The following is an 18,809-nucleotide window of genomic DNA, read 5'->3' as shown; positions in this document are numbered from 1 at the left end:
CGCCTTCCTGTGACATGCAATATTTTGTTAATTTTCTAAAAAATTACTGTTGTAAAGCTGTGCTCTTCTCCCACTTATTAATAATAGTGTACAACCACACTGTTTTCCCTAAAATATGCTACCTATATGTGTATATGATATCTGGCAACGCGCATTTCACTTCCCCTTTCCTTGTTTGTTTCTTTCTTTTTAAACCAGAGGCGTGCTTAACAGTAATTGGCGTAGGTCACATAGCCTTTTTGATAAAGCGGTTCTGAACTCGTCACACGCAAAACTTTGGTGGCTGTGATACAACTGATCGGTTTGCAAATTCGACTATTTTCAGCACGTATGTGTAAAACTACTATAATAAAATATGGATGTGCGTTCAATATACTTAAAATGACAATGACCGAAGTCTGTTCGATAGGAAGTTAGTTAACGAATGAAAGGACTATATTTCACTTATGGCTAACTGGGACCGAAATAAAAATATTTTACTGGAATTGGTGAAACTTCCCAACAACAGCCGATGCGCAGACTGTTGCGCCCCGGGTGAGTGTGGGATATCGTGTGGGAATTTTACTTGTATATAGGGTTGTGCACCAGATTTATTTATAATTGCCGTGACTTAATTATTTGCTTGCATTAAATAATATGTCTACGTACAGACAGGCGTGTTTAGCCAAAGTCAAATTAGTGTAATATATGTATGTAGGAGAAGAGAAACCGTGTGTTATACACGAGTGACCAAGTATTGTGTAGCGGAATACACATATTTGAAATTGGTTCAGATACAGTGGAGACGTCTGATGTGAAACCTTTCTTGAAACGATGTAGAAGAAAGCTGGCCTTTTCAGACCCCTAAGGATGGGTTGGCAAAAAATGTACAATATTGAGACGTTCAGCCCTTTTGACAGGGGTCATTTTGGTGTCCCCATGATGAAAACAAGTGGTTTTATTGGGTTAAATCTGTTGAGGCCTTGAAGGTAACATTGTGCTGTCAGTGGGGAGGTCTGGTATATCAGTATAAGCGTATTGAACTTGGTGGGTCAAAGCAGAGATTGAGAGAAGAAACCTGCAGAATTGGTCACTGTGAAAGGGTACGGTCATCACTGACAATAATCACAGTCGGTAATCAGTTACCAACAGTTCTTGAGAACACCAAGGATCAAGGATTTTTATTGTCTTTCTGTGGTTATGCTAATGCAGTGAGACTGAGTTGCAGCTTCCAGTGGCGATGCACAGATGAAAGGCTGAGTTGTTCAAGCTAATTGTGGTAATTATTATTAGGAGTGGCTCAGGTTGGGATATAGAAGATCTTTTTTCACAACTCCGCTTGCAGAGTGATTTTCTCTGATGTAGGCAGGAATATCATAAAGGTGTGTGGAGGACTGACTCTTTCAGGTGATGAATTTCCAAAAGGTTCAAATGAACTTCAGACTTGCCAGCCAACAAATAACACTTGTACAGCAAGAATGAACTTGTGTTTGTTACTGTGTATGTGCAAGGTTGAGAAATTTCTTCATGTCTGAGATAAAGTTTTTCAGTTATGTGTTTTGGCTGATTTGGTATGTATGTTATCGCTCTAGAATACCAATAATGCTGGTAATACTCATCCTGAAGTTAGATATAAAAAATGTGGGTAACTGATAATCAAATAACCAACCATATTTGTGTAAAATTGACTTACTGCTTGGGAAATTAAGGTGTTTTTTTTAAAAAACCTGTGCATTTTAATCTCACGGTAGACCCAGACTGGGCATCTTTCAAGCTTGGCATTTTCGTGTGTCTGAACTGCTCCGGGACCCACCGCAACCTGCCTGCCATCAGTCGCATCAAATCCATACGCCTGGACAACTGGGACGATGACCTGGTACAGGTGGGGTCCTTTTCTAGCAGGGGTGTCACAGCCACAGTCAGTATCCCATGCCCACAACAAGCCAAAACCAAAACATCCGGCGTGGCAAATAGTCCCTTTCTGCAATGCTGGGGATGTACACGTCATGACGTTTGCACTTTTATGTATTACGTGGGTATTTCTATGCAAAAAGATGCGTTTCCTCTTTTTTTGTTCATCAGAAGAACAAGTTCTGTTCCTCTTACGATCACCATACACTGATTGACAAGCTACAGTCAAACAAGTGTTGGATGTACAAATGAGGATACCAGGGCTTCACAATGGCACAGTAATGTAAAAGAAGATGTATGTATATTGTATAGCAGTAAATTGCAGTACCGTGTGGCTTTCTGTTTCATTTTACTCCACACTGCATTATGAAAACAGAGCAAAATGATCAAAATAGAACATGTCTTAGTGCTTAATGTTTTTAGTACACACGTTTGGTCTACTAGTTAAATTGAAATGATAGATGATGTGCAAACAACCATTGTAAATACAAAATAGGGCAACTATTATAACTCTATTACTGTCTTTTCATAATATCCCTTTAATAGCACTGTTCATAATATGTTGATGAAACCTCAGATGAAAATCAGTCTTAAGGCATTTTACAAGCAAACACTGTAAATGTCAATGCAACACAAGCAATCCAAAAGATAAGTGCAGCAGATTTACTCCGGATTTTAAAATACCCTGGTGAAAATGTTGTTTTTTTTAAAAATTTTTTTAAAGAAATACTTACAAAAACAGTTCACAGCTTTAACCCGGCCAATGAATGTACAGTCCCAGGGAATATTTCTGTTGTCCATTATCGTGTATCCTCACTTACTTGAGAAAGAATGAAGAATGTAGCGATAAACCCTTTAACTTCTACATGTGCCTCATATCTAAATGGTTTGATTTCTGTCGATAGGACATCATTGTCATTCTCTTTGCAGATATTTAAGTATCAGCAGAACTTGCATTTCCAATGCAGGAGAAACATAAGCACAGCATTTGTCATGCATGTTGCTATATTATTACTACCTTTATGAATGTCACTGGGTTTCTTCCTCTTCCCCTGTATGTGCAGGGGGCTTGTAGGACTTCTATGTACAAACCTATATAGTTATTGGTGTGCTGTGAACGTGGCTGCAAGAAAACCTTTTGATTGGGAATTAAATTAAATGCATCTTTTTGTATGTTGTTTGGATGTTAACTCTCAAAATATACGCACCTTTATAAGTATAAATGTGGCGACACCCATGATTCTCGACCTACAGACTAAAGTTTCAGCCAAAATATTTTGCTGATCGGAACCATCTTCACCGCAGTCTTATGGTGACTGCAAGCCATTGCATTCTGGGATTTATATTGTTGATGAGCAACTTTCTGGGATGTTCTGGAAAGGCCCTGTTATCTAAAGCTGAGCAAAGCTTCTGTCCACTGCGCCAGCGGGAGACCAGTATGAGTGGACAGCATGGGCCAATCAGAGGCATATTTCAGTTAACTTTCTGTCCGTCTGGTTGCGCAGTTCATGAAAGCTAACGGCAATGCTGCAGCCAGAAACATCTATGAGGCCTCGGTCCCAGTCTTCTACTATACGCCCCAGCACCAGGACTGCACGTGAGTAATGTAACTCGACAGACATCTTTCCCTTATCTTCAGGCATGGCTCACTTTGTTAACTTCAGCGTAACATGATAAAGGAAGCATGTTAGACAATGAAGGAAACACACAGCCGCAGAATAAGGGAAGTAGTGTAATGCCAAGTAAGCCCCCCCCCCGGATCTTAACGAGCCACATTGTTTTTGGTACGAAGGAGAAATACCCAGATTTCCTAACAGGAAATTTTGCCTGATTCGTTGTACTAGAAACACAAAAATGCGTTCAAATTGTTTAAGAACATGTATCGGACTAACTTTTACAGGCTATGCAGTTTTTCACCTGTCTTTTTATAGTCTATATTCTTAAATTTGAAGGGGTTTCTGAAATAAAAAAATCTCAAGTGTTGTTGCCATCCGTTATATTTACTTCAAAGCATTTTATTAATCTTAAAATTGTTTTTAAAATGGAGCTATTTTTTTCAGTTTTGATTTATAAAATACTCTAATTCTGTTGGTACTTGCCTCCAATCTGCTTTGCTGCATGCTTTCATTTTTTTTTTATTCTATGAAAATTTTTGATATTTTGTCTGTAATGACCTGATTGACTCGGGACGTGTCTTATTTATGCGATTATGCTGGTAAAGAAACACTTAATTGCAATAAATAACCTGGTCCTTAAACTCTGTATGCAATCTGTGAGTGTGACTGAATAATCTCTGTAATCGTTCTTCAGTCTTTATGTGGTGTCGCAGCTTTTGGACCACTTGTTCATTTGTAGTTTAGCTATGATGACCGGCTTGGTTTGAGGTATACCACTTTGTGGGGTTTAGGTTTAGACTAGGCTTGTAAAAGGATACACTGCAGTATTTTGAAGTTTTGTGTGTGTCCTCCCCTCTCGGTGAATTTTATTGGCAAGATTTCAAAATAATGTTGCTTTTGAAAATACCGTCAAAATACAACATACTGCACTGTAGCATCTGGAAGGTATGATGACATGAAAAAATAGCTACTGCCCAAGCCTAGTCTGGACTTTGGCCAACTTAGTTGAAAACTTTAATATTTCTTACTCTTCAGCTTATACTTCTGGACAAAATGTTTCTGACTCTGATTCAGTCGAGTCCCAGAAGTTTTCCAAACTATTAGTCATCAACACCTTTTTCCCCTAAAGTCTTAAAGAATTCCTTTGATAGTGGCATGGTATGATTCACTCATGTGCATTCAGCGCTAAGGGCCTGGATTACTCATATTTAAACTGGGCATTGCCAGCCCAAATCAGACCCGATTGTTTGCCAAAGGAGCTAAACTATCTTGATCCCTTTATTTGGCTCGAGTCATTTGGTGGGTGGGACAGTAAGATTGCACACCACCTGCACACTAATCACATAAAGAATCTCCAGGCTTTTCTGTTGGACTAAAACCTACTACAACAAAATTATCTGATTAAATTCACTATTAAAATATGCAGAAAAGTAAATGATTCAGACATTGACTCGTTTACAACCATGGACACTTTACAGTGGTTATGCTTTAAAATTTCAATATACGAAAACTAGAAAAAATTTCAAGTTTAAGTGAATCAGTAAAGTTTCCTGTAAAAAGCTGAAAAGTTACTTAAATATATTGTGTTTTTAATGCAAAAATTGCACTTATTTTGCATTAGTTGTTAGCAATAATGTTAAATAGATTTTTCTTAAGCCATCACTTGTTTTATATGTGTACTTGGAGATTTTTGTCATTGTTTTTTAGGTAGAGGAAATTACCATGGCAATAATCCTTTCTCTTCTTCCCTCCCTCTTTCTCTCTCTCTTTCACCTCAGAGTTCTGAAAGAGCAGTGGATTAGGGCCAAGTATGAGCGGAGGGAGTTCACTGCAGAGAGCACGCCCTTCCAACGGACCTACGCTGCTGGTACACAAACCCAGTCCCCAGAAACCATACCCATGTGTAGTCCATGAAGTTTACTTATTTTTAAGCTTTTTTCCCCCCATGGTTTTACAGGTGTTTATTTTGGTATGAATGAAAGGCTTAGAACGTACTGCCCTTTGATCTTTTTATATTGGGGCAGAGTGTGGCTAGCATGATAGGATGCCAAACCCATGATTGGAAGGTTGCAGGTTCAAAGTCTGTGGCTCTCTGAATGATTTCATCACTGTAGCCTTGGGCAAAGCCCTTAACCCCTATTGCTGCCGGGGCTGGCCGGCACTGCAAAGCCCTTAATGCCTATTGCTGCTGGGGCTGGCCGGCACTGTAAAGCCCTTAACCTCTATTACTGCCGGGGCTGGCCGGCACTGCAAAGCCCTTAATGCCTATTGCTGCTGGGGCTGGCCGGCACTGTAAAGCCCTTAACCTCTATTGCTGCCGGGGCTGGCCGGCACTGCAAAGCCCTTAATGCCTATTGCTGCTGGGGCTGGCCGGCACTGTAAAGCCCTTAACCTCTATTGCTGCCGGGGCTGGCCGGCACTGCAAAGCCCTTAATGCCTATTGCTGCTGGGGCTGGCCGGCACTGTAAAGCCCTTAACCTCTATTACTGCCGGGGCTGGCCAGCACTGCAAAGCCCTTAACCTCTATTGCTGCCGGGGCTGGCCAGCACTGCAAAGCCCTTAATGCCTATTGCTGCTGGGGCTGGCCGGCACTGCAAAGCCCTTAACCTCTATTGCTGCCGGGGCTGGCCAGCACTGCAAAGCCCTTAATGCCTATTGCTGCTGGGGCTGGCCGGCACTGCAAAGCCCTTAACCTCTATTGCTGCCGGGGCTGGCCAGCACTGCAAAGCCCTTAATGCCTATTGCTGCTGGGGCTGGCCGGCACTGCAAAGCCCTTAACCTCTATTGCTGCCGGGGCTGGCCAGCACTGCAAAGCCCTTAATGCCTATTGCTGCTGGGGCTGGCCGGCACTGCAAAGCCCTTAACCTCTATTACTGCCGGGGCTGGCCAGCACTGCAAAGCCCTTAATGCCTATTGCTGCTGGGGCTGGCCGGCACTGCAAAGCCCTTAATGCCTATTACTGCCGGGGCTGTCCGGCACTGCTTTCTTAACTGCACTTTGCTTTGGATAAAAGCATCTACTAAATAAATGTAAATATTAGTTCTAGAGGAACTGCGGTTCCTCTACCAAGTAGTCTGGCATGTAGTTTTACCACCTAGACATTTGTAGGTATAGTTAGCTGCAGCTTTCACACCAAAAAGGTGACTCTTCAGACTCATACTGTTTTGCATGTAGTGTCAGGAGCCCAAAGCAGGTGCAATTTGAGTGACACATTATCTTATGAATATTTTACCTTCAGATATTCTTATATCCTCAGTATCTGTCTACCAAGTTCGAAGCAGAACTGCCATCAAGGTGAATGTTAGGGACTTTGTCCATCAGCACCTGTAGATAAGACTTTCCTGGGTTCTTTTTCCAGAAGTCTATGAAGGGTCGTTATGGAAGAAGGGCAAGGACAACAAACACTTCTTGAAAAGGAGGTTCCTCCTCTCTCAGAAGGACTTCACCCTGAAGTACTTCACTAAAGAAGATGTGAGTATGCCCATTCATAGTCATCACTGACAGGCAACGTGCAATGTTTTGAAGAGAGACATATTTCACCCGCAGCAATCCAAGATGCCCAAAGCAGTTATTGCTGTAAAAGATCTGAATGCCGTCTTCCAACCAGAGAAGATTGGTCACATGCATGGGCTCCAGATCTCCTACGTCCAGGAGGACCACACCAGGAACTTGTTTGTGTACCATGACAATGGGCAGGTAAGTGAATACCTCAAGCAAAGCAGGAAATAGTGTCATAGTGGTTAGGAAGAGATTGTGACTTTTACAGTTGTGTAAAAAAAATGCCTCGCTGTCTAGGAGATTGTTTCCTGGTTCAACGCAATACGAGCCGCCCGCTTTGCTTTTTTGAAAATGGCCTTTCCTGGAGCCAATGAAAGTGAGGTAAGCAACTCTACTGTGGTCATCTTATGTAATTAAAGGCTTTGGATTGTTTGTTTCCTTGCCAGTATGAATGGTGATTATGTCTTCCCATTAAGGTACTTAACTGGTAAATTGATTCAATATTGTTTTCTTGTTCTCTGTGATTTAAAAATATACACATGAATAACGCGGCACCACTTTACAGTAAGACTACCCTTATAAAGGGTTTTTGAATGGTTGACAATTAGGTCATTAATTAGGCTGAACACTTTGAAAATCATTAATGGACAATTATTAATGCCATTAAAATAGTCGCTTCTAAATTTGTTACTACAATTAAGTGGCAAAAGGTGGCCATATTGTAAAGTGGCATGAATAATGTATATGAATTACAGATTTTAGTGATTTCACAAAAAAACCAAGAATTACGTGTCCTTTTTCTGGAAAGCGAATACTATTTTGCCAGCACATGGGTCAATTGCACAGATATATTTTTGCATTATATATTGTGAACAGGGTCAGCATGGTGGTGCAGTGGTTAGCACTGTCTCCTCACACCTCTGAGACCAGGGTTCGAGTCCCTACCAGGGTTCCATGTGTGTGCAGTTTGGATGTTCTCCACATGTTCCTCAGAGTACTCCGGTTAACCCCCACGGTCCGAAAAACATGCTGAGGGTGATTGGCATTACCAAATTGCCCCTTGGTGGGTGCGCGTGTGTGGGTGAGTGGTGCGCGTGTGTGGGTGAGTGGTGCGCGAGTGTGGGTGAGTGGTGCGCGAGTGTGGGTGAGTGGTGCGCGAGTGTGGGTGAGTGGTACGCGTGTGTGCCCTGCGATGGGTTGTTTCCTGCTGTACGCCCTTAGCTTCCAGGACAGACTCCAGACCCCCCGCATCCCTGAAGAGGATAAGCGGTTACAGAGAATGAATGGATGGATATTGTACCCAGTTCTTTTTTTCTCTTTTTTTTCAAAGCTCGTACCCCTGCTAACCCGAAGTTACCAAAAAGAAGGTTATATGGAGAAAACTGGACCGATGGTGAGTAGTTCACCAATTTCTGTATGGTCAGTGGTCACTGTACCTTGCAGGCTCACTGACTAACGCTGATGCATTTCATTACAAAGCCCTTTGCTTGACTGCGTGGTTTTATATACTGTAGTTCTCTCATCTTGGGATGTTTTGGTTGTATGTTGTCTGTGAGTTTGGCCATTGAACGGCAGGATTATAGAATTCTGGTTACACATGTGAGGCTTTTAAACAGCTTTTTTCTCAGATATCTTGTACCCATTTCTGCTGAATCACTGGGAGCTTGGGCTAGCAGCACTTAGAGCTGGGTTGGCTCCAGACAGCTGTATTCTTCTTATCTATTACCTGTCTCACTTCTATGTTCCTTTGCACACTGGAACTCCATGTTTCCTGCAGAGGTGGAAAGTTCAGGTGCTGACAGTACAAATCCAGACCAAGGTTTTGTTTCAACCAATCAGTTGAGTACTCTCTGACTGCGACGCTTTATACTCAGCTGGTTGGTTGAAACAAAACCTTGGTCTGGATTTGTATTTTCAGCACCCGAACTTTCCACCTCTGGTTTCCCCCTCCATTTCAAAGACATGCGGTTAGGTAAACTGGCATCTCTAAATTGCCCATGGTGTGTAATGGACTGGCATCCCATCCTGAGTGTCCCCTGCCTTGTGCCCTGTCTGCCTTGAATAAGCTCCAGACTCTCTGCCACCCTACACTGGATATAGGATTTAAATAGCAAATAAATAGCACCATAGCACAGCCTCTCCCGGTATTTAATGCATAGCCTTTCAACGTAAACTTGTTTCTTTACTTTTTTTCCTGTTGCCTGCTTCCCTTTCTGTGTTTCTACTGGACAGCACTGGGAGCTGTTCAAGAAGAGATGGTTCATTCTGAACTCTAAGGACAGAAAGCTGCTCTATTTCAAAACCCCGCTGGTATGAAAATAAAAGATGAATGCATGTGACCTCCTTTGAATGCAATGGAAATATTATACTCCAGTTTACCGTTTCACGGTAATGCCACCTCTGCAGTAACCTTAATCTAAGCTTAGATTATTGCCGTCTTACTGAACTGGCCAAATGAAATAAACTTCCATTAAAATGAATTTTCAGTGTTAAATCGTCAGCATTTCGCATTTTTTTCTTTTACTGGTTAATTGGAATTTCAGCATTGTTGAAATGGTGTGTCTGAATTTTCATTGTTAAAGCATCTTCTGCATTATTTTTTTTAGTAAATCCGGTTGCTTGTTCCTCACATTTATATTTGAAACTCAAATGCACGATAAGGAAGTTAACCATGTCTGTCAGATTTGCACTGATTTTGTGTGGGCAGGATGTAGATAAGTACATGTCTCTGTGAGTATCTTTAAGTGTCGCTATGCTAACACGTGCATGTGTGTTTGTCTACGGCTGAAGGATGCTGTAGAGCTGGGCGTCATATTCATCGGCTCAGAGAGTCACGGCTACTCAGTGAAGGAGTGCCTACCCAGAGGCACGCGCGGGAACAAGTGGAAGTGCGGGGTGACCATGGATACGCCGGACCGGCAGTTCATCTTCATGTGTGAGCAGGAGCGAGAGCAGAAGGAGTGGGTCGCGGCCTTCCAGAAGGTCATCGCTCGGCCCATGCTTCCCCAGGACTATGCCAGTAAGGAGCCGCAATCGCTGCCGGTTTAGGAGCCGGCCAGGTGGATGAGACTCTTATTGTACAGTGTGCTATATCACGTGTGAAGGCAGGGGGCGCAATTTCCACATGAATCCATGCATGCATCAATGTAGATAAGTTGAAAAAAGAAGCAATTTGATTTACTGATGCTGTTGAAACACCATCCTTAAATTTACTCAGATTTGTTAACTTAATATGTAATATAATTTGTAATTTGTTGTAGCTGGCCTTTCATATAAAAAAAACTGATCTTCAGTGTTCATAATAATTAATAATAAATCATGTTTTTTTTTGTTCTCTAATTCGGTGTTGCATCATTGCAGCGGAAGCCAGCTTGAGGAGAAGACGATAACTACAGTCATTTGAAATAAGGTGCATTTGTAAAGGACAGGAGACGGAAGAAATACCTACCTGGTCTCGGTTTACCTCTCCGCACACTCAGAAGCGGCACGCTCCATGGTGTCGCACAGCAGGATTAGTTCTGGATCAGTGCCATTTCAAGCCCCTCTGTAATATCCATGGATGCCTTACGTTCTACTTGTGGTGCTGATATTCATGAAAGAAAACTGACCTTCAGTTTGAGTGTATGCTTGTCTGTAGGCCGGCTTGCAGTGCTAACATCCACAATGAGGACCATTCAAATGCAGGCCCCCACCTCACTATCAGATTTCATCCCATTTTCTGTTTGCGAAATAAAGACATACTTGGCATTAGGTATAGCCTACCTGTCCCTGTTGAAAATGCTCTTTCCGAGTAACCTCCAGTGAACAGTGTGAATATTGATTTACTCAGTATTCAGTTGGGTTGTATTTCACTTGAAAATGAAGAATAACATTATTTTCAAATAAGATTTGTATTTTTAAGTGGAATGTCAGCTTTTTATATTAAATGCCCAAAACTATGTGTTTTCTGTTGGTATTAATGAATTCCTTTCAGTATTGATTTTGTACATGTTACCGCAGGTCATAGTGTCGATAAACATGGGATGATTCTGTTTGCGCGGTTTTATAAATCGAATTTACTTAACAGAAAGTAGAACGAGAAGCCTGTTGGCGGCACCGTCAGTTTCGTTTTCGCGGTTGTTTATGTCGTTGCATTACGAGGCTATGGCGTTCGAGGAGTGTGAAATCCTCAAGGTTTTAGCCAGACATCTGGAGTGTTGTATTTGCTTGAAAATCTTTCTAGATCCCGTGACATAACTATTTTGAAAAATGTTTGACAACTCATCTTGGACAAAATGCGGAGAAAAAGTGCCCAGAGTGTGGGGAATCCTTTCGCTCGGGTTACAAACCACAGAGAAATATCACACTCACAAAGCTGTAGATGTTTTGGGCCGACAGAACTGGCAGGATATTTTGTAAAAAAAAAAAAAAACAGCATTCTGGGTTAAGTTGTCTTCTCCCGTATAAGCAGATAAAAGGTGGATGGATGGATGTTTTGAGAGGTGGGAAGTTCAGGTTCAGAAAGTACAAGTCCAGACCAAGATTTTGTATCAGCGAACCAGTTGAGTAACTCCATGACTGTGATTCTTTATACTCAACTGGTTGGAAGCAAAATCCTGGCCTGAATTAATACTGTCTGAACCTGACCTTTCCATCTCTGGAAGTTTATTTTGAAGTATAATGGACAGCAAAATGTTATATATAGTATAAAAACACATACAGCTGCATCTAGATGATGTGTTGTCCTTTCAAGTTCCCAGAACTTGGGGAGACCAGGCTCTCCAGATTTCAGAATGTATTTTATTTAGTGCTTTGAACACCAGGAAAGTGATACATCATTCAGGTTAATCAGTTAAGTAAAAGTATTGTAATACTTTTGTCAAATAATACTAATCAAACTAGACCCACTAGAAATAATTTAATGCATAATTTTAAAATTGAATCAAGTGATATTAAAAACAAATTAAAAACAACTGGAAACAGTTGAAAACATAGTGTTTTATATAATGATTTTTTGTCTAGCCAATATATATTAACCATAATCTGACGGGACATTTGAAAATCAGCTGCTCTTTTTCTGTACTTTGCTGTAGGTTTTCAGTGGCTGAATTCGGTTCTCTTTTTGGGCACGAGGATCTGGCTTTTCTCTGAGGACAATCGCAGGGTGAAGGTGCGGTAATGCAAGATGCTGTATCAGCAGGAGCGCTTCTCAATCTGTCAGGTCATGGCGGAGCGGGAGTTCACCGGTGGCACAAACTCCAGCCTGGGCCGCGATGACCGTTTAGGGCGCACTGCTGCCTCCTGGTGTCTGGAATGGACCAGCCGAAGGCTGAGCTACTGGCACAATGATACAAAGCAGCATCTGGACCATGCCCGTCCCAGCAGAATCACAGTCTCGCTTGACAGGGATAACGGACAGCTGTCTTACATGGTACCGTGCTACTGCACAGTGTCTCGGTCCATTTCCAGGAACCAGTGGCTGCCTTTTAGTTGTATGGGTTGCAGTGTGGAAACAGCCTGGTTTCACTGGACTTTAGGTAAAAGTGGTGTCAAAGAAAAACTAGATTAAAAGTATTTAGTGGTGGTGAAACTATGTTCTGATTACGAGACAACATTATATGGTATTTGGTAGCTGTTGCGATCATACTAGCCTACACATTGTCATTATAGTTATTTTATAAAAGGAGTTATTTAGTCAGCTGCCATATCATATTCTGTTCAGACCCGCTAGTTTGCCTGAAGCTACGCAAGGTTGGGCCTGGCCAGTACTTGGATGGGTTGCTGCTGGAAGAGATGTTGGTGTGGCCTAGAGGATAAGCCCATCCTGTGGTCTGTGTGGATCCCAATGCTGCAGTAAGTGACAGGGACACCATGCTGTAAAAATGATGCCATCTGTCAGATGTGATGTAGAACCGCAGTCTTGATTCCCTGAGGTCATAAAGGATCCTTGGGCATCTTGTGACAGAGTAGGGGTGGTACCCCCATGTCTTGGCTGAAGTTGCCTGTTGTGGCCCTTTCAGATCTGGCTTCCTGGTCATCTATATCTAACTGATGAGTTTTCTCCTGTCCCTCCATGTCCTTGGCTCCCCATTGGTTTTGTAAAGGGCCTTGGGTATTTTGAAAAGTGCTATATACATTTAATATTCATTCTTTCAAAAAAGGATGAAACTATACAGCTTTGCTGTGGTCACTGTCTGATCCTTTCAATTGAGTCAAGGTGCTACATGAACTTTACTAAGTTTCCAGTATTCTAATTAAAAGCAGTAACTTGCAGTGCAAGATTGAACCTTAAAGGACCAGTTCTTAGTTATTCCCATTTTATCAGTCCTCTCGGTTCATTATGTGTAGCTACGGTATTATTTAAGCCTTTTACACCTCATCCGGCTTGCGTTACATGTAAAAGGTTTTTGAAGAATCATCAAAAAAGTTATTTTTTGTAGTTCTTTTCAATCAGTAAATGGCACAATACTTAGGTAATTATGCATTAGCAACACACACAACCATTGTGAATGAAAAAATAGAATAATTATTACAGTTGTATTACAGTCCTTTTATATGAACCCTTTAAAAGTACTACACATATTACGTTCACAAAACATATTACGTTCACAGTCATAATCTTTCCACATGGCAATATAAAGTGGAAACCAAGCAAAAAATGAATCAATTTGCGTTTTTACTTTAAAATACACTCAAGCAGTATTATTTCTGTCTTTCTACTACAGGATTATATTTTTAATGTAAACACTGTAAAGCTTTTTAAAGACATACACTACAAATATCAATGTAACATAAGTACAGCAGATTTAATCCTGATTTTAGGAGAACCAGTCCTGGGACACAGGGGAGCAAGTGGAAGTGTGGATGTAACCATGGAAACACAGGATCAGCAGTTTATCTTCATATGTGAGGGCAAGGTGGAGATGTCTTAGTATACAGTGTGCTATATCCCATCTGAAGGCAGGGGGCGCAATATCCACATGAACCTATGCAGACGTTCATCAAATGCACAGGGTGACTTAGAATTTTATTATTTACCATCTAATTAAGTCTATTTATCCACCATCATTTTTAGATTCTTTAGATTTGTTAATTAACCTGTAATATTAATATTATGTTGCAGCAGGCCCTTCATATAAAAGGCTACTACATTCTGTAATGTTTATATTCTACCTTTAATAATTTCATAATTTATGTGGCAAAGACATTATCCATGTAAGAAAATGTCAGGAAAATAAAGGAAAAGTTTGTCACTGAATCATCGTGTTTTTTTTTCTTCCATGTTGCATTGTTGCAGTTGAAGGCTGTTGGAGGTGAAGACAATAACCACAATCATTTGAAATATTGTTTTCTGTTTTTCCTTTTCTTTTTGCAGCATTTGGAGTGAAAAATATAATTTCATAGTGATAAATCCTCTATTTGCAATTTACACCAGTACATGTACTCGAATTGGTTCTCTTTGCCGACCCCACCTTGCTCTCCATAGCTTGGGGGGGTCACAGTGCTGGGTCAGGTAATGTGCAGCGCTCCTGGAGCTGGGGGGTTGGGGGGTAATTAAGGGTCTTGCTCATGGGCCACAGATATGTGACTGGTCTGCCGAGGCAGGGGCTCAAACCGGCGATCTTCTGACCACAGACACTTAGCCCACTGACCCTCTGCACATATGACAGTAAATGGCTTTAATCTCGAATAAGGTGCATTTTGTAAAGGACTGGAGAAGCAGGAGATACCCACCTGGTCTCGGTTTACCTCTCCGCACACTCAGAAGCGGCACGCTCCATGGTGTCGCACAGCGGGATTAGATCTGGATCAGTGCCATTTGAAGCCGCTCTGTAGCATTCGTGGGTGCTTTATGTTCTACTTGTGGTGCTGATATCCATAATAGAAAACTGACCCTCAGTTCGTGTATATACTTGTCTGTAGGCCTACTTGCAATATTAAAGTCCAAAATTAGGACCATTCAAACTCAGGCCCCCACCTGCCAAAGAGATTTTATCCCTTTTTCTATTCACAAAATAATCTAGACATACTTGGCATTAGGTATAGCCTACCTGTCCCTGATAAAGGTGTGAAAATGCTCTTGCTGAGTGCACATAAAGCTCCAGTGAATTATGTGAATGTTAATTTGTTCAGTATTCAGTCAGGTTGCATTTTACTGATTCATTTAAAATGAAGAATAAAATTACTTTTGCAAAGATTTTCCTTTAGTATTTTGAGAAAATTGTGTGGATTTTGACAGGCATACCCGCTTTTTGTACTACATGTTCAAAAGTATGCGTTTCCTCTTGTTTATTAATGAAGGCATTTGAATATTGATTTTGTGCGTGTCTCCCGCCGGCGAGATTACAAAGCGTTATTGTATTTTCCTGTTTTCATAATACGCGTTTACCTAATAGCGCGCCGCTAACGCTTCGTTTTGCGACGGAACTAGAAGGAGCCCGTCGGCTGCACCGTCACTTTCGTTTTCGCGGCTGTTTATATCGCTGCTTTACGAGGCTATGGCGTTCGAGGAGTGTGAAATGCTCAAGGTTTTAGCCAAACATCTGGAGTGTTGTATTTGCTTGAAGATCTTTCTAGATCCCGTGACATCGTTTTGCGGTAGACATAACTATTGTGAAAAATGTTTGACAACTCATCTTGGACGAAATGCGGAGAAAAAGTGCCCAGAGTGTAGGGAATCCTTTCGCTCGGATTACAAACCACAGAGAAACATCACACTTTGCAAAATTGTAGATGTTTTGGGCCGACAGAACTGGCAGGATATTTTATCAAAAAACGAACACAGTGTGGTAAGTTTTTTGTTTACTTCTTCTTCCACTTACGTTTTTGTAATTCAATTAAATAGAGATATAGACAATAGATAAACTGTACATATATAGCTTTTTTAACATCGTAACGTCAATGCAAAGTAAGGAAAACTGGTAAATAAGGTTGCTTTGTCCAGAATAAGAATGTAGAAAACCGATGGGTGGAAGTTTGTCTTGGTCAGTAAGTTTAAAGGACAGTGTAGGATAGCCGCAACATCTGCCGCTAGAGGCGCTATATCGCTGCGCTGTCATGATGGTCGGAATTCATTTTATCCTGAGATTTCTGATACTCTCATAATCACTATGACTGTAATTGAATAAGTGAAAATGGAATGACTGATTTTTGTTTCTTTTGCTGATTAATATTTGTTGTTGAATAAAAAGTTTGCATATGTTCTTGGACCCTCTGTAATTAACAGGTTTCTGTATCCATTTCATAGCCACAGATTTCCTGTGATGGACAAGAAACCAAGCTTGACGTCCCAGTGGAATCAGTCCCCAGTACGAGTCTGGTCCAGGACATAAAAAGCACACTGGATCCCACTGGCAGCACGTTCCCAGTGTACAGAGAACAACCAGAAGGTACACTGTCGTGTTAGCATTATATTTTATATTTTCAGGTAATGAAACACTTCTCATTTCCCTCCAAAACGACAACTCGGCCATCCTGTCCTACCTAAACAGAAATCATAACCCCATGCTGACTGTAAGAGTTACCCTTGATTTTAAATAGGACAGGGATTTGACCACATGTCCAGTAGGTCGTGGGTTTGAACTCCATGGCCAGCATATTACTCCTGAGCCATTGTGCAAGACCCGTAACTTTAACTTCTTCAGGGGCTTTGTTTGCTCTCTGATCCAAAGCTTTACACACTCTTATGTTGCTTTGGACGAAAGTGTCAGCGAAATAAACACATTTAAATTAATACATTTACATGAGAACGTTATAACTATATTGCAAAGAACACAAGAGGAGCGTTTCTTCAAAAGAGTGTGTTATAAAGTAATATTCTATAAGGAGTCATCATCGTATTTGCTGATGATGCAGTGTTGAATATGGCATGACGAATTTTCAGAAAACAGTGCAGCGGTGACATTCAGCGAAGAGCAGAATGTGTCTGAGATGCCTGAGGCTGCCGTGGGAGAGGCAGACCCGGTATACATGCTTGCAGGATGTAAGTACTGGCACGAGTAGCATACTTTATAAAGGGGGAGGGTGTAGGTGCTTCAGGGAAGGTGTGAGGCTGGGAACTAGCCCCTGTACTCAGGCGAGAATTGTACAGTAAGTTTGTTCTGTGTTTGTGAAGGAGGGAGTTCAGAAGCAGTGATCTGACTCTTAAGTTATAGAGCAAGATGCGCCTTTCTCTGTGTCTGCCTCACCTGCCTCTCCGATGACGAGGGTAACAAATAGGACCCCCCAGGCTTATGGGGGGGGGGGGGGGGGGTGGTCTGGCAATCCTACAAATAGGTTCCATGGGCATGGGGAAATATTGACAAGCTGGAGGGTCCCCCTCCATAGATGGGGGTGGGGGTGGCTGAAGATAATTTTGAGGGGGGTTCAAACTTGTATTTTTAATGTGTGGCAATGTGCCCCCTCCCCATTCTGTGCTCTAATTCCTGGATCCCATGGAAACTGTAGTTTTTCTGTACTCTGTCCTCTAGGCTATGAGCGGCTGACATTCAGTCCTCTTCTTGGGCATGGGGATCTGGCATTCTTTGAGGGCAACCGCAAAGCAGAGGTGCGAGGACCCAAGAGGCTGGCTCAGTCACAGCAGCACCGCTTCTCAATCTGTCAGGTCATGGCAGAGCAAGAGTTCACCGGTGGCACACACTACTGGCATGTGGATTCCACTAACAGCGTGGGCTGGGCCATCGGTGTGGCGTACTCCAGCCTGGGCCGCGATGACCGTTTGGGGCGCACTGCCGCCTCCTGGTGTCTGGAATGGACCAGCCGAAGGCTGAGCTACTGGCACAACAATACAAAGCAGCATCTGGACCATGCCCGTCCCAGCAGAATCACAGTCTTGCTTGACAGGGATAATGGACAGCTGTCCTTCTACAGCACGCATGATAATGATATCATGCTGCTGCACAGTGTCTCGGTCCATTTCCAGGAACCAGTGAGGCCTGCTTTCTGGTTGTATGGGTTGCAGCGTGGAAACTGCTTGGCTTTCACTGGACCTTAGGTAAAAGTGGTGTCTTTGAAAAACAAGATTAAAAAGTACTTAGGGTGATGATATTGTATGTTCTAATTAAGCGATACCGTCAAATGGTATTTATTTGATAACTATATGGCCATATTATACATACTGCCAGTATAGTCATTTTATAAAACAAAGGGTAAAACTACATATTTGCTGTGGTCACTGTCTTCATTTCAAATCAAATCATCAAAGTTTATTTAAATGCACAACAGTACAGCTTACGGCAGTAAATGCAGGTAATGAAATGAGATCACATGTGGAGTCAGGATGTACTGTTTTAACTTTCGTAAATGTCCAGCACTCTAGTTAAATGCAGTAACTTGCAGAACAAGATTGATCCATAAAAGAGCCAGCTTTTAGCTTTCGCCTATTATAAGTACGTTAGTCCTAACAGTACTCTATGTGTAATTTAGTTTTATTTAAGCATTAAACATCATATCATGCTTTGGTCATATGTGAAAGTTTTAGGTAGGATTACCATGGCGAAATCTTAGTGACGGTTGGGGCACTCTGGCCAAAATTTAAGTGACGAAAACTGCTCAGCTGACTAATTCTGATATATGGATGTCGAACAGAATCATCTATTAGGGGAACTGTCGACAAGAACACATACTCTTACGCTGTGATGTCTGTACATTATTTCGAGCTGCCAAGGAAAAAAAGAAACGAATCAGTTAACTGCAATATGTCAGTCCAGGACATGATCAGGTGGTGTCGTTCAGTATAATACATTAAGAAATAAGTCTTAGGGTTAATGGCTGTAGTCTACAAAACACGTAACGCAAGAAGTTTGAGGGCGACAGAGATAATTTGGT

The 18,809-nt window shown here is 41.8% G+C and overlaps 2 protein-coding genes across 9 annotated transcripts; both read left to right on the top strand.

Annotated features, from left to right (window-relative positions):
* The first annotated feature begins 8 nt into the window (after positions 1–8).
* On the top strand, positions 9–14,241 carry LOC111833507 (arf-GAP with dual PH domain-containing protein 2). Of its 8 annotated transcripts, XM_072712149.1 has the most exons (12): positions 10–534; positions 1,731–1,861; positions 3,396–3,487; positions 5,285–5,373; positions 6,865–6,977; positions 7,032–7,202; positions 7,302–7,385; positions 8,335–8,397; positions 9,237–9,314; positions 9,795–10,023; positions 10,365–10,413; positions 12,077–14,241. In XM_072712149.1, the coding sequence occupies exons 1-11, from the start codon at positions 447–449 to the stop codon at positions 10,391–10,393; spliced, it is 1,167 nt and encodes a 388-aa protein (XP_072568250.1). In that variant the 5' UTR covers positions 10–446; the 3' UTR covers positions 10,394–10,413; positions 12,077–14,241. The 8 variants fall into 8 exon arrangements, with proteins under 8 accessions (XP_023647587.1, XP_072568250.1, XP_023647590.1 ...); XM_023791819.2 differs by having other exon boundaries at positions 9–534; positions 1,731–1,855; positions 10,365–14,241; XM_023791822.2 differs by having other exon boundaries at positions 10–328; positions 10,365–14,241.
* Positions 14,242–15,373: 1,132 nt separating this feature from the next.
* On the top strand, positions 15,374–18,143 carry rnf135 (ring finger protein 135). The gene is made up of 4 exons (XM_023791789.2): positions 15,374–15,772; positions 16,231–16,372; positions 16,867–16,965; positions 17,453–18,143. The coding sequence occupies exons 1-4, from the start codon at positions 15,482–15,484 to the stop codon at positions 17,974–17,976; spliced, it is 1,056 nt and encodes a 351-aa protein (XP_023647557.2). The 5' UTR covers positions 15,374–15,481; the 3' UTR covers positions 17,977–18,143.
* Positions 18,144–18,809: the final 666 nt, after the last annotated feature.

This window comes from Paramormyrops kingsleyae, chromosome 5 (genome assembly GCF_048594095.1).
Source record: "Paramormyrops kingsleyae isolate MSU_618 chromosome 5, PKINGS_0.4, whole genome shotgun sequence".
NCBI classification, from domain to species: domain Eukaryota; kingdom Metazoa; phylum Chordata; class Actinopteri; order Osteoglossiformes; family Mormyridae; genus Paramormyrops; species Paramormyrops kingsleyae.
Note: the sequence above shows the minus strand (reverse complement) of the source record. Positions and strands in the feature narration are given on the sequence as shown.

Coding starts and splice junctions, on each gene's coding strand:
- LOC111833507 (XM_072712149.1), top strand. CDS start 447: ATGGCTAACTGGGACCGAAATAAAAATATTTTACTGGAATTGGTGAAA. Junction 3,488..5,284: donor CCCCAGCACCAGGACTGCAC/GTGAGTAATGTA, acceptor CTTTCACCTCAG/AGTTCTGAAAGAGCAGTGGA. Junction 7,386..8,334: donor CTGGAGCCAATGAAAGTGAG/GTAAGCAACTCT, acceptor TTTTTTTCAAAG/CTCGTACCCCTGCTAACCCG.
- rnf135 (XM_023791789.2), top strand. CDS start 15,482: ATGGCGTTCGAGGAGTGTGAAATGCTCAAGGTTTTAGCCAAACATCTG. Junction 16,373..16,866: donor GTACAGAGAACAACCAGAAG/GTACACTGTCGT, acceptor ACGAATTTTCAG/AAAACAGTGCAGCGGTGACA. Junction 16,966..17,452: donor GGTATACATGCTTGCAGGAT/GTAAGTACTGGC, acceptor TCTGTCCTCTAG/GCTATGAGCGGCTGACATTC.